At 34.4% G+C, this 13,891-nt stretch overlaps 1 protein-coding gene across 14 annotated transcripts in view; it reads right to left on the bottom strand.

Annotated features, from left to right (window-relative positions):
- Positions 1-9,264: 9,264 nt before the first annotated feature.
- LOC132156764 (actin-binding LIM protein 1-like) overlaps positions 9,265-13,891 on the bottom strand; it is a 49,910-nt gene continuing 45,283 nt past the window's right edge. For 13 of the 14 annotated variants that reach the window (XM_059565779.1, XM_059565774.1, XM_059565776.1 and 10 more), the window contains 4 exons: positions 13,254-13,339; positions 13,068-13,176; positions 12,121-12,182; positions 11,534-12,001 (listed from right to left, as the gene is read on the bottom strand). In XM_059565779.1, the coding sequence (XP_059421762.1) occupies positions 11,936-12,001; positions 12,121-12,182; positions 13,068-13,176; positions 13,254-13,339 (323 nt within the window). In that variant the 3' untranslated portion in view covers positions 11,534-11,935. Of the gene's footprint in view, positions 10,493-11,179; positions 11,261-11,459; positions 12,002-12,120; positions 12,183-13,067; positions 13,177-13,253; positions 13,340-13,891 lie in introns of those variants that run through there. The other variant, XM_059565782.1, reaches the window with a different exon arrangement.

Below are 13,891 nucleotides of genomic sequence, written 5' to 3'. Positions count from 1 at the left end.
CTACTGACAGTGTTGTGTAAACATGGTAATAAAGATGGGGAAAGTGGAGGAACAGACAAACCAATTCAATTGAGTGAGTAATTTATGCTGGATCATCTCCAATTGATTCAAATTCGTGACTTTGATCATTCAAGTTCAAGCGATTCACTAGCAAATAACAAATCAATAGAGCACCAGCGCTTTCGGAACTGTCTGGATCAGTTAAACCATTGCAGTTTGTTGTGAGGGTGGTTGCAGGTCTGAGGTCGGTGTGATGCACTCTGGTGTTCCCCAGTGATCAATTTGTGTCCTTTACTTTTTAGTACTTACATTTTTCCACTTGGCCTACTTTTAAGAACACTTGGTCTTAACTTTCACTTTTATGCCGATGACACTCAGATCTACATTCCATTTAAAACCTGGTGTCAATATGCCTGTCTTTTCTTTCTCAATGTTTTATGTCTAAATCTAAACAGTGACAAGACTGAATGCTTATTGGGTCACCTCACCAGTAGCACAAAGCAGAGTCTGTTACCTTAAGTGTGGATGGATCTGCTTTACTTTACAGTTTCAAACTAAACTTAAAAATCTGGGGGTGATATTTGACGCCAACTTAACATTTGATCCGCATGTTCTTAATAAAGTCAAAGCATCTTTTTTTCATCTCAGTAACATTGACAAATTACATCCCATGTTGACTTTTTATGTGGCTGAAAAGTTAAACAACATTTGTTTTTTGCGTATTGATTATTATAATGCTTTGCTGACTGGAGTTTTAAAAGCTACCCTAAGTAAATTACCGGTGGTACAAAATTCAGCTGATAGAATTCTGACTAGGACCAGTGAGCAGATCACACCTTTCTGGGAAAATAATTGCACTGTCTTCCTGTTAGTTTTTGTATTGATTTTAAAATTCTCATGCTCACTTACAAGGCCTTGAATAATTTGGCTCCTCAATATTTGTGTAAGCTTTTAACCCCCTACATATGTTCTATGCTCTTCTGAAGTTGGTCTTTTAACTGTTCAAACAACTCACCTAACAACTATGGGTGATCAAGCTTTCTCTCCTTTGGCTCTTAAATTGTGGAATTCCCTGCACTCTGAGATTAGGAATGCAGAACAGAATTTTAAATCGCCCCTTAAAACTTACTTTTTTAGGGTAGCTTTTATGTGATTTATGGTGTTACGTTGTTTTTTTTTACATTAGCATTGTATTGTTTGGTTAGTTCTTTACTTCTCACAACTATTGTTGTGTGTATCCTTTAGAAATCATTCTAATATGATGATTGATTATCAAAGTTGGAAACAGTTTTGCTGTTTTTTTAACAGTTTGAAATTTAGTTAGCAGGAAACTATGGTTTCCAAAGTCGGCCATCACTTCTTATGACTTTCAAGGCATATAATTTAGTTGGGACTCTTAGACTGGGACATATCCCTACCAATATCCAGTCACTACTAAATTGACCCTAGCAATAATTTTGATCTAACAGTTAAAAGTCTGTTGTCTGCGGTTATGTCCCCACCAGTGCCAAAATCAAACCTACACCTACACCGTCGCAGTCAGCACATCCAGGGAGTCTCAGGACCATTCTCCCTACACCTGCCCTGCGGTAAAGACCACTGAGCTCATAGGGTGGGGTCTGGCTGTAAAATCCTGTGCTGACCTCAGACTAGGTACCTGCAGGGTGTAGCAGCAGTTCAGGTCACAGGGTCACGAGCTCTCATTAATCAACTTCCTGCAGTCTTTCTCAACATGTGTTTTCATTGTAGGGTCACAGCTCATCACACACACATGTGGATACAGGCACTCAAGCACTGATGGATGAATAACAAAATTATTTGATGGATAAGGCAAACCTTTGCTGTTTAATGAATCAATCAGTGCAAATTTGTGTCTATGAGTATGTACAACATAAAACCTCTTTATAAAGTGAAGTTTCCTGTGTCCTGTGACATGAAAAATAAGTGTCCTGATTGTCTGAAGTGGCTCTGATGTGGTTTGTAAAGACAAGAAGAACTGAGGGGTTTCTCCAACTACAGGTACTTGTGGCCCTCCCAACACTTTTCACACTCTAACTATGGTTTTGTACAATATTAACAACTATATTTTGTTTTGTTTTGTTTTGTTTTTTCATAAACAGTCAAGAACAAATCTATTTTCCAACATGTCTCAATTTGTCTGTGTGTGTGTGCTTGGGGTGAAACAACCTTTTTTATTTATTTATTATTATTTTTATTTTTTTTAAAGATTACAATTTTTGTAATAAACATTACTTGCTAAAATCAAAGCTAGAATTTAATATGTATATATTATAATATAATTCATACATTAAATAATATACAGTATATATTTTTAATGTTTTATACTTCATGTAATTTGACAAAATTACTTTTATAATTTAGATCATCAAATTTTTAAACATCAATAAAATCTACTCAGAAGATATTTGAAACACAAGGCATGAAAAATGAAAATGTTTAAATAAAAACCAAAATAAATACTCCTACTACTACGACTACTAATGCCTATCAACAATTCCATAATATTTTTATTAATTTAAATATATTTGTGTAATTTATGTAATTTATAACAATTACAGTAATGCTTAGATTATCATTTTAAAATATTTTTATGATGGATTTTCAGATTACGAAATACAAATGGCATAAAAAAAAAAAAAAACAACAACATTTGTTTGCTTAAATAAAAATCAACCCTAGGACATATTTCCAAATACACTACTACTACTTATAAATCACATTTGAATTGCTATATTAACACAGCCCCTTCAAACTGATATGCCCATGCATTAATTTCTCATTCACTTTTCATGCTGATCTGGCACATTCTTGCATTACAATTATAAGCAGGTATACAGTCAAAATATTGACAGCATTTTTAAATGGGGGAGAAAGTTCTTTCTGTGAAAGTCATTATGGTGAGTGTATAAACTGGCCAGAAAGAGATGGACAGATAACCTCAGTTCACCCTATGCTATTGCAAACCCATCCACTGACTGTGGTATCAAACACAAACCTGGGACTATATGCTGAAATCTCACTCTTTCTTTCAGTTTTTCAAAAGAAATACAAATATTTCAGACACCTTGGAAAAAGGGAGACATCCTCATAACGAAAACAATTTTGTTAATAAATATGAACAGCTTTGTTCTTATATAACACGCAGTAGTTCACATTAGGTTGTAAAGTCGTTCACAGAGACATCTGGAATTTATACATTTCTACTAAACAAAGAACTTATTTTTATCTCACATTTTAGGCCATGCATTTACATGTTACAGTGAATCTAAGCATGGTTCTGCGCTTCAACCCTAGGCTTTGTAAGTGCACTGAAGCTTTTTTTCAAAAGGTGTTTGAAATCACAGCTTGTCCCCACAGCGGGAACCCCTGTCCAAACAGTCAGAGGACAAATCCCCTCACTTCCTGCACCATAAGACACATTCTCCACGGCAACCCACAATGGAAGCTTTAGAGGGACACATTTACAGAGTGCTTAAGGCTAGTACAGTCCAGCCTAAAAGTATAGAATGCCTAGAATTAGGACCAAAGTCGTAATTTTAAGTCATGGTGAAAATTTAGGACACATTTAAATATTTTTTTTTTTACATTACTGCATGTATATCTTCTCTCTTACATGTAAACTGTTTTGCCCACTGATAGCTGGATATGTCTGACATGGCATAAAATAAACACATGTATAATAATATATACCAGTTTATACTCACTTTACTTTTGCACAAAAAAAAATAATAATTTACAATAATTTAGCATTGTAATTATTTCACCAAGCTCTCATAGTCAGTCATCTGTAACTCGGGTAGTAGCAGTTTTAGTGGATTTGGTCACTTACAGTTTATTTATATCCAGTGTTGGGGAAAGGTACTTTTAAAAGTAATGCCTTACAATATTGCGTTACTCCCTAAAAAAGTAACTAAATACGTTACTTAGTTACTTTTTATGGAAAGTAATGTGTTACTTTCACGTTACTTTTTAAATATGAGCAGGGCTTGATTGTTTTTAATATAAGAAGTTCTATTAATAGCAAATGTAAAAGCCCTTTCACACCAAAAAGTGTAATGAATAAACCTCAGGCTGAAGGAAAAGTAAATTCACGTCTGTACAGTAGAACACAGGAGAAGAAGGTTCAACACTCTTCAGCAATAAAAAAAAACAATGAAGCACAATTGTTAGTTTATCTAAAGTCATTTTTTAATTATTTAGTATGGTTGAACTGGATCATTAAAGGTCAGCAGCAAAGACACTGTTAATAAAATGGGAATAGATACATTTGTGTTATTTAATATATTTAGTTATAGCAGGTTTGTGTCATATTCTGAGTTTGCATTTCACTGTTTTGATTAATTTTGATGAATACTAAATCTGTTTTGTTTTTTGTTTTTTTGTGAGTGGGATGAATTAATGCACATTCACATTTAGTCTAGAACTACAGTAACATCATGTTCACACAGCGCACACAACGCCTCCATACTTCCGATTTCTCCCAATTTGGGAACAGGAGGCTTGTCAGTCAAAAAATGGGAATACAAAGTAACTGGCGTTACTTTTTTGAAAAAGTAACTCAGATATTTTCTTGTAAATCAAAAAGTAATGCGTTACTTTACTAGTTAAAAAGTAATCTGATTACGTAACTCGCGTTACTTGTAATGCATTACCCCCAACACTCTTTATATCAGACTATGCACAATGCACAGGCTAAATTTAATCTATGCATTTGAAAATATGCTCTGAGACAGCAACAACCTGAGGTGAGATATCTTGCAGCCCAACATGTAAGGAACATTTAGCTAACACACATACACACACACACACACACACCAGCATTAATGAGATCAGTTTAAATGGCAGCATGAGGTCAGTGTTGTAGACACAAGCAAAAACACTCATTAGATTACACGAACACCTCTTACGAAAGCTATTTACCAGGTGCTAACAGGCGGCTAACGTTTTCTACCAATGAAATATGTTAACAAACAAACTAATTTGAATGTGAGGAGGAAAACTGCTGGTTAGTGCTGGTCTATTTAGCAGGAAACTATCAATCCCAAGATGATAAGGTGCAAGGATAGTTGAGCTCAAGTAGTCTTGAGATCTAGACCAGAGACGTGACTCTGACCTAAGGAAATTTATCACTGTCAGCTGTCTTAGTCATGGGATATAGAGGCTTAATAATATTTGGGTTACTAGGGAAACCTTCTCTCATGTCATATCGTAAGCCTCTTATTTTACCCATGACCCCTGGTCCAGTCTTACTAATTAAAGATGCCATAATTTAAAGTAGTAATAAAAGTCCAATTGCAGACATCAGATAAAATCAATTCAAGAATCAATAGCAGCTGAGCTAAATCTGCTTCTTATTCATTTGAACAACAATTTCCTGTTTGGAGATGAGCTTCACAGTCAGTCCTACTTTATGGAAGTGATAAAGTGACTGCTGGTGTGAATGTGTTTCTGTGCTGGAGCTTCATTTGGGTTAGCAGCTGTTTGCATGTGGCCATCTCTTGCATTCCGAATAATCAATAGCACTCAATATTGAGCACTTTAGCCAAAGGTTGCTCGTAAAGACACTTAACAAGGTTCTAGTTATAATTACATAGTATGCCTTTTATTATTTATTTTTATTTGTGTTACACTGGTTAATTAAGTGTTGATTCCATCTTTCAACAGATGCAAAACCAAATAAATCCTGCAATTATGCAGTGAACATAATTTACCTCCATTATTTTATAGATTATAGATTATAGATTTTTAAATATTATTGCCAACGTGGATTGCACAATATATTACTATGGAAGCCTGTTTCAAAACTGCGTTATTACTGGGAAAGAAAGTGAAATGTAAAAAAAAAAAAAGTTGACAAAGTACCATTTTAATGTTGAAGAAGTCTCTTATGCTCACAAAAGCTGATAAAAAAAACACAACATAACTTTTCAATTTGAATATTTTTTTTAAATGTAATTTAGTCTTGTGATTGCACAGCCGAATATCCAATAGCCATTACTTCAAAAGCATTTATTTTAAACAGAAAGCTTTTGTAACATCATCAATGTCTTTATTGACATCTTTAGTCAATTTAATGCATCCTTGCTAAATAAAAACTGACTTCAAAATTTAGTGCAAATACAAATAGTTATCAGAAAGTGTGAAACTAAATATTAAAACACAATACATAAATTAATTGCTTAGCTGCATGACTACAATATAGATTAGTATACAACGTTATAGTTGCAAGATATTAATATTCTTTTTAATTGGAAGCAGAATCAAGCCAAGACAGAAAAATAACATAACGTTTTTGCTGATCCAAATCTTTTGTACGTAGTTGTTTTCAACTGCAAATCTTTCCACACAATTACAATTCAAAGACATAACTAGACTTTTAGTTTTAACCACAGTCAGAAGGATCTCTCCTGCAGTGCCACATTATCATCTGCTCCTTAAACACACGACCACATACCTATGCAGTTTTATCAGACGGCCCCACACTGAGGCGCAAAGGACAAACACGGCAGATCTTCACCCCACTCAGAGAGAAAACAACCCATCAGACAAACCAGAACCATGTGTTAGGGAATCTGGAGAAAATCAGCTCTGAAAGCGGTTTGAGGGACTGTTTACACTCATATTTAAAAGCAAAGTGGGCCATTTTTGCACCACTAGTAGCACCAAACAAGTTAAAGAATAAACTCAACAAGAAGCATCACTCCAAACTAGGCTATAGGTTTGTTATTATCGAAAAAAGAAATAGATTACAATTCCATTTTGTGCCTCTAGTCACATAGATATCGCACACTTGATTTTGAATAGTAAACAGGCCCTGTATATGACTCTTACATCCACATGTCTGGACTCTTATCTCAGCCCTGCAAACAAATCAGCAAGCAGGAACATGACATACAGTCATCAACAGTCAAAGCAGAATATGTTAAAAACACATACCAGAAATCATATGGGAGATTAAGAGCCATTCAGGGAGACGACAGGGTTCCTCATCTGCTCATAGAGTCAACTGTCACATATTGTAGTTATGAATATGACAGTGAATAGAGGAGTTTGGGAAGTGGCTTACGCTCTGTGAGTTTTAACTCGGACGGGAGGAAACTCTTTCTGCCTCACTGACATTGAAAAGTTCATATGACGCAATGACATTTCACTAGCATGGCTCTTTTTGTCTCTGTGAATCATGTGGATTTGTAATGTTACGTAAACCGGTTGTTGATTTCTTAGTTTCTTCTGAAATGAACAATGCAGTGATGAAAATCTAATGATGTTGTGGCCAGAAGCAAGACAATAAATCAGCTGAAACAACACAGGGATGTCTGCAACCAACAAAAAAATGACAGAAAACAAAAATGAAAGAACAATAGATAGATAGGACGATAGACAGGATGATGGATAGACAGAACGAACGAATGATAGATAGATGTATGAATAGATGGACGGATGCCCTGCTGGTCCACATGAGTTTAATTAAAGACAGGACTGTTAATAGCCCCTACAAAGACAAACAGGAGTCACAGAACTGATCACTGTCTGGCACCACACACACACACACACACACACACACACTACATGTACTCTTATGTCATCGTCAAGACAGTGTCTCTGCATTAGATTTGGCTATTATGGAAACCAAGTGTCCACAAAAGTAAGTAACCTGAAATCAGCTTAAATATGCATGCTAAAAATGTGATACAGAATCAAAGAACACGTAAAAAGGTTTCTCTGAGGGCTAGTGAATAGAATACATAACTAGCTCATCATGAAAACAACTGAAGTCAATGGAAAGTCCCCACATCGACAGAAAACAAATGTATGTTCGAGCTCTGGAAAGCTGTTAAGTTTCAATAACCATATTTCTTTGTCTGCTAAACGTCTTTTAGCACGTCACTGGTGATATTGCACTTTATAATCCAAGATAAATATCCGTGAGAGGTTGGACTGTTTGCTGAAACATCAGAAGATCAAATACAGCTCCATGTTGATGGGGTTTTCTTATGATTATGACTGAAGTTAAATCGGACGGTTAAGAAATACATCATTTGAATGTCACAATTTAATTAATAGAGATTTATAGCTAATTACTCATTTGCCTGAGTGTCTCTGTTGACCTTTTATTGTAGTTTTATGAGTTGTGATTTACCATCCCCACTCATGCGCATCATTACTGAAATTGTTTTCTTTAAATCAAGGTCAAAAGATTGAAACCAAAAGGTCATAGGAAGCTGCAGTGATCTCAGACAAAGAGTTAATCATTCTATCTGGAGGACTCTTATTTTCAAACACCCTGGAAGACAGATGGAGCTTTATGTTCGTTTGGACGCCAGCAAATACACACAATGCGACACTGTGGCCCTCTAGTGGAGAAATGCAGTATTAAAATCATTCCTATGCAGGACGTTTTGAAATGCAAAAATAAAATTGAAATAGGAGTATTTCTGTTGTAATTTAAAGAATCTTTAAAAGGGCAAAGCAGACATTCAGACATAACTTAGCAAGGAAATATCATCAAGCCTGATTCAATGGAAATAAACAGTCATTGCTCTGTGAGGGAGTAAAAGTTTGTTTACAACTTGAGGTTAATTTTGATATTTTTAACCCTCTTGAAATTTTATTAGATGAGATGAAATGTTAGAGTGAGACTAAAAAGTAAAACAAAACATTAGAGCTGAATAAAAACACATCGCTTAATGCTTACTTATGTTTGTTTTGTGGAATAATTCCCTCCAAAATAATGTCACTTCCTGTTGAATGATGTCATTATTATTGAGGTCAGCCCAAATTGACATCTGCTCAAACCAAAAACATTTTAAACCTGATTTAGTTTTGAAAAATAACTGACATAATCTCGATATTTTAAAATGAATGTTAAAATTTGTGTAATATTTTATCCAATATATTAAAATGCATTGTATAGAATAGTCCATAAAAACTACTATAGCCTGCCCTACATGTTATAAAAACGTACAATATCGCTGAATGATAAAAGACGGGATGTAAATAGTATGGTTTCCAGCCATGGAGAAGTAAATATGAAAACCACTTTTAAATGACAAATTTAAAATATATGGGAATATCTTCATGGATTTTTTTTATTTCTCCATGCATGCAGTCTCAGTAAAATGATTAAAAGATAGAAATAATGGAAACTGGAAATTCATTATTGACAGCCACTCCAGTCAATTACACCTAATAACATGAATGTTTAAGAGAAGAAAAAGAGAGAAGAGGAGGAAATAAATGCAATCTGTTTCCCCAAATTTTATTCAAACCTGTCAATGTAGGTATCATGGTGTTTAATGATAACGTTTTCATCTGAATTAATTGATTTGGTCCAGCTAATAATTCACTGTATCCAGTTCTCTCTAAAGAAATACGACCCAATAATACATCTGATTTGATGAGGCTGAAACAAAAAACAGCTGTAGACTACAGCTCTCACAGAGCCTGTTCTCTTGTAATGCCTTTGGTTTTTACTGAGAGTTGCACGTTGAGATATTGCCCTTTACTCAGAAATACAATTGAAATACAATAAATTGGCAGTGTAAGTATTTACTCTTAAAAAAAATCAAATGCAGTTCATTATTACTTTACCTCTGCATTATATTATTAAATATACAATATATAGGGACATCAGCATCAATTCAACAGTTTAATCAGTATCAGAAAGCATAAAGGTGAAGTGTGTCACCTCTGAACAATTCGTGGCACCAAATGGAAAAATGAACAGTTTGAGAAGCCAGTAACCAATGATGTGGGTTTGACTGATGGACATGTGTTCAACAGCGGTCAATCATTTTTAAATTCTGTTTAGTGCTGCTATTGGCACAGAAATGAAACACCTGACCTTTAATTAACAGATGTTAACTGGAGTCTGGTAGAGTAGCTAAAGGGTGAATACATGGATATATGCTAGTATGGAGTCTTTTTGTATGCATTACATGAACAGGTACAAAGACACAGCGTAGCATCTACAATCCCTCCCTGAACCAAAAGTGACGCAAACGGAGGAGTCTTTACTGGAACAGAATTAAGAGGATTATAACTGCAAATTTACAAAGGTTTGGATAATCCGACCTGCATGAACATGATTTGCAAAGATATCCAAGAAGAACAAAGAACAAAGAGAGAAAGACTTATTTCTGGAAGAGAGGAAATTAAAGCGACAGAGACAAAATATATATATAGAGAAAGAGAGAGAGAGAGAGAGAGAGAGAGATTTGAGAATTTTGATGATACAGCTGAGATGTTTAGACCCTCTGTTCTTTTTAAATTGACATCATATGCAAGAAATAACAGAAGGGGAGTAAACAGCTGGATGATACATCATGTGAGTGTGTGCAGATGTTGTAGATCCTGGTTAGAAGAGTCTGGCTTTCTTCTTCAGTTCATTCCGTTTCCACAGAGGTAACCTGTCGAATTCCTGAATTGCCATGCCAAAGATTTCAAAGAACATCTCCGGAGCCAGATGGCGCTAGAAATTCAGAAGAAAAAGAAGAAAAGGGAAAAATCACTCCAGAAAGTCTTGTTATGATTATTAACTTATACAAATTCATTAAGGGTAAAACAAGAATGGCAAAGCCTAATGAAAAAGAAAAGCAAGCATCAATCGCCGGTGTCACGGTTGCTTGTCATACTCTGCAGCTGGCTTTTCAGTAGTGTGATTTTTTCACTTTTATTTAAATTCACTTTTTCATTTTATTCGTATTATTATATTTTTAATTCTGTGATGGAAACTGGTTTCCATATGAAATTCATAAATTAAACGGGTAAGATTTCTGCACTAAAAAGAAATCACGGCATAGTTTAGGCTATTTTATTTGATTTTATTTAGATATTTTCAAAATGCAATTATTCAAATTTCTTATAATCAGCATAGATGTGTTTACATTTAATTTAAAGTGAACATATTTAAAATCTGGCTAAATCTTGAATCCTTGTTTGATTATTTGGTTTAGTACTATTCCAGAAAGTCCTTTCCTATCGATTTATTTATGTACTATGTTTATTAGTTTGTTAATACTGTGTTAAAACTGTGCAATCCAAATGGGTGGAAATTTAGTATGCAATTTAAATCTTTAGGCCTAAATATTTTTCTTAGTGGGCATTTTGGTTACATCATAATACAATGTTTTGTGGCACAAATACTGTGAGAAATTACCTCTAGTCTGGTTCTGTCCACATCTCTGGGCAGTTTGGAGCGACTGCGGCTGGTTACCACAAGCATTTCATATGGATATACCTTCAAACAACATGCATCAATCAGTACAAAACATTCAAACTCTCCACAAACTCTTTTTAATGTCTGAAATGTAGGGTCTAATAAATCAGGCAGCATAGTTGCATTACATCCAATTAAATCGCTGAATGCTCAACAGCCTAATAATTGAACTCATATTCAACATTAGATAATGTTATGCTAGTCTATATGTTACACTTACTTTTGGTTCCAACATGTTAGGCATAGACACTCCTCTGTCCATTCTGGAGGCTGTACGGTGGCCATCATGCATGGGCTAGAAACAAATCATTAATAGCAAGAGAACATGAAGCCAGTACTTTAAAGAGATGTCAACTATATCTTTCAATCTGATGTACAATGAATGAATATGAAGATGTATGTTTAAAGAATATTACATATTAAGGGTGCAATAAGGATAGATGGAAATACACATTGAGTAATTTAAACAGGTAATCATATCTACATACCTGAAAATCTGTTAAAAAGAAAATAAAAAAGATTTTTATTTTTATATTCATACATTAAATTATACTGTATTCAATGTACTATATGATGCTTTATCATCTATATGCATTATAGTACTCCCACAATACACATGCCTACATGTGATCACTGTTGCTCGCATTACAAATGAATGTATTTAATTAAAGTTAAATAAAATTTAAAACAGATAAACTAACCTCTCATCCCACCACATACATCTCCATAACTGTTATACTGAGTGAAATCAGTCGACTGAGGCTGGAGCAAAATATACAACAGACAAAATGGGTTCAATGACGTATCTTTTATCATTATTAGATAATATTATACTAATAAGTAATATTAAATACTGGGCGACAATAATAAAGGCATCTTACCCGATGCAGTCCAATACGCCCATATCCAGGCAGTGAGCCTGTTTTAGAGGGTGAATTTCTATCTGCAAGTTTTATAACATAGTACACATTTACTATGAAAGAAATGGGTTCAGTAATTCACACTCTCAGAAAAAAAGGTACAAAAGCTGTCACTGGGGCAGTACATTTACAAAAGGTAAAATTTGTACCTTTTAGGTACTAATATATACACTTTAGGTACTACTATTTTTCTTTAAGGTACCAATATGGACTGTTTAGGTACAAAGCTGTGCCTTTGAAAAGGTTCAGCACCAGTGACAGCTTTTGTACCTTTTTTTCTGAGAGTGCACATATATGTGTAATTGTAAAAAAAAATTCATTATACATTTTTAATGTACTTTTAAAATTGATTTTAAATTAAATTAATTACAATATAATATACATATTTAATATGTATTTAATTCAATTAATTCTGGATAGTCCCCCTGAAAATTAAACTTCTGCAATTATTTAACTCCCCTAATGCATTCCTTTCTTCTGTGTGATATAGTACAACAGAAGTTATCTTGAAGAAGTTTGTAATCAAACAATTTAGACAAACTTTTATGCAAATGTTAAATAAAATGTATTCATAGAACTGTTTCGAGTCCCACTGACTTTTCACTGTATTTTTATGGCCATCTTATGGATGTCAGTAGAAGAACAAAATTCATGCAGGTTTGGAACGACATGAGGGTTAGTAAATAACAACAAATGTTTCAATTTAGCATGCATTCGAACTACCCCTTTAAATCCAGATTGAAATTGTGCATCCTATTTTCTACCTCAATTGAAATTCAGGAATTCAGCTGGAATTGTAAATTCTCAATTATATTCTGAATGGCTCACAACCCTGTTTCTGACTGAAGAAAGTCAAGACCTAGAACATGAATGTCTGATATGCAATGTATTGTACTGAGGGCCATTACTGCTTCCATGTTCGTAGCGCTGTGCTGACAGGCTCCGTGGATGACGCTCTTGGATCATCTCTTTCTCCATCTCCTCCTTAAGAATCATTTTCCCCAAACCAGATTGGATCTGGAATCAGAAACAAGAATCATTTTAGACTTTGAATTGCATCGTTGAGCAGGTTGCATCAACAGACATCTCCAGACCTTGTTGAGATGTTCCTCCTGAATCTGTCTGCGTTTCTGGAGCTCCTCCTCATCCTCCTCTCTTGACCTTCTCCTCCCGTCTGTTCCTGAGCAGGACAGCAACAGCAACACAAACATATGTATGGGACACATTCACACACACACAAACGTATGAATAAAAGATGGACAGCTAATGCAAAAGACTGAGTAGAAAGCCAGTCAATGTTTTTCTACCTCCTGATACTTACAGAGCTACAGTTTACAGAATAGAAATGAAATAATCACAAGAAAAATGATTACACAGTAACACATGGACAGAAAGACAGAAAGAAACACAAATGTTTGAAGTCAATCTCTGTATTCACCCAGCTAAAAAAATATGTTCTCATTTAGTTATGAAAACTATATTTCTGAATGGTATCTGAACCCAGTTGTTGAAAGGTTTTTTTTTTTTAAACAGTTTTGAAAATGTTATTATGGGAATGTTAGTTTTAAATGTTCTCTGAATATTCTAAAACAAGTAGTAACATTAAAAAATGTTCGATGAACGCCCAAATAAAATGTTTCATGAGTGATGTATAAATTATGTTTTTGTGCTAATGTTTTGAGAACATTATTAAAGACCAGGTCACTTTGAACAAATGTTCTATTTGCATTAC

Source organism: Carassius carassius, chromosome 14 (assembly GCF_963082965.1).
Source record: "Carassius carassius chromosome 14, fCarCar2.1, whole genome shotgun sequence".
Classification (NCBI taxonomy): Eukaryota; Metazoa; Chordata; class Actinopteri; order Cypriniformes; family Cyprinidae; genus Carassius; species Carassius carassius.
The sequence above is the reverse complement of the archived record's forward strand: the minus strand, read 5'-3'. Positions and strand labels throughout refer to the sequence as shown.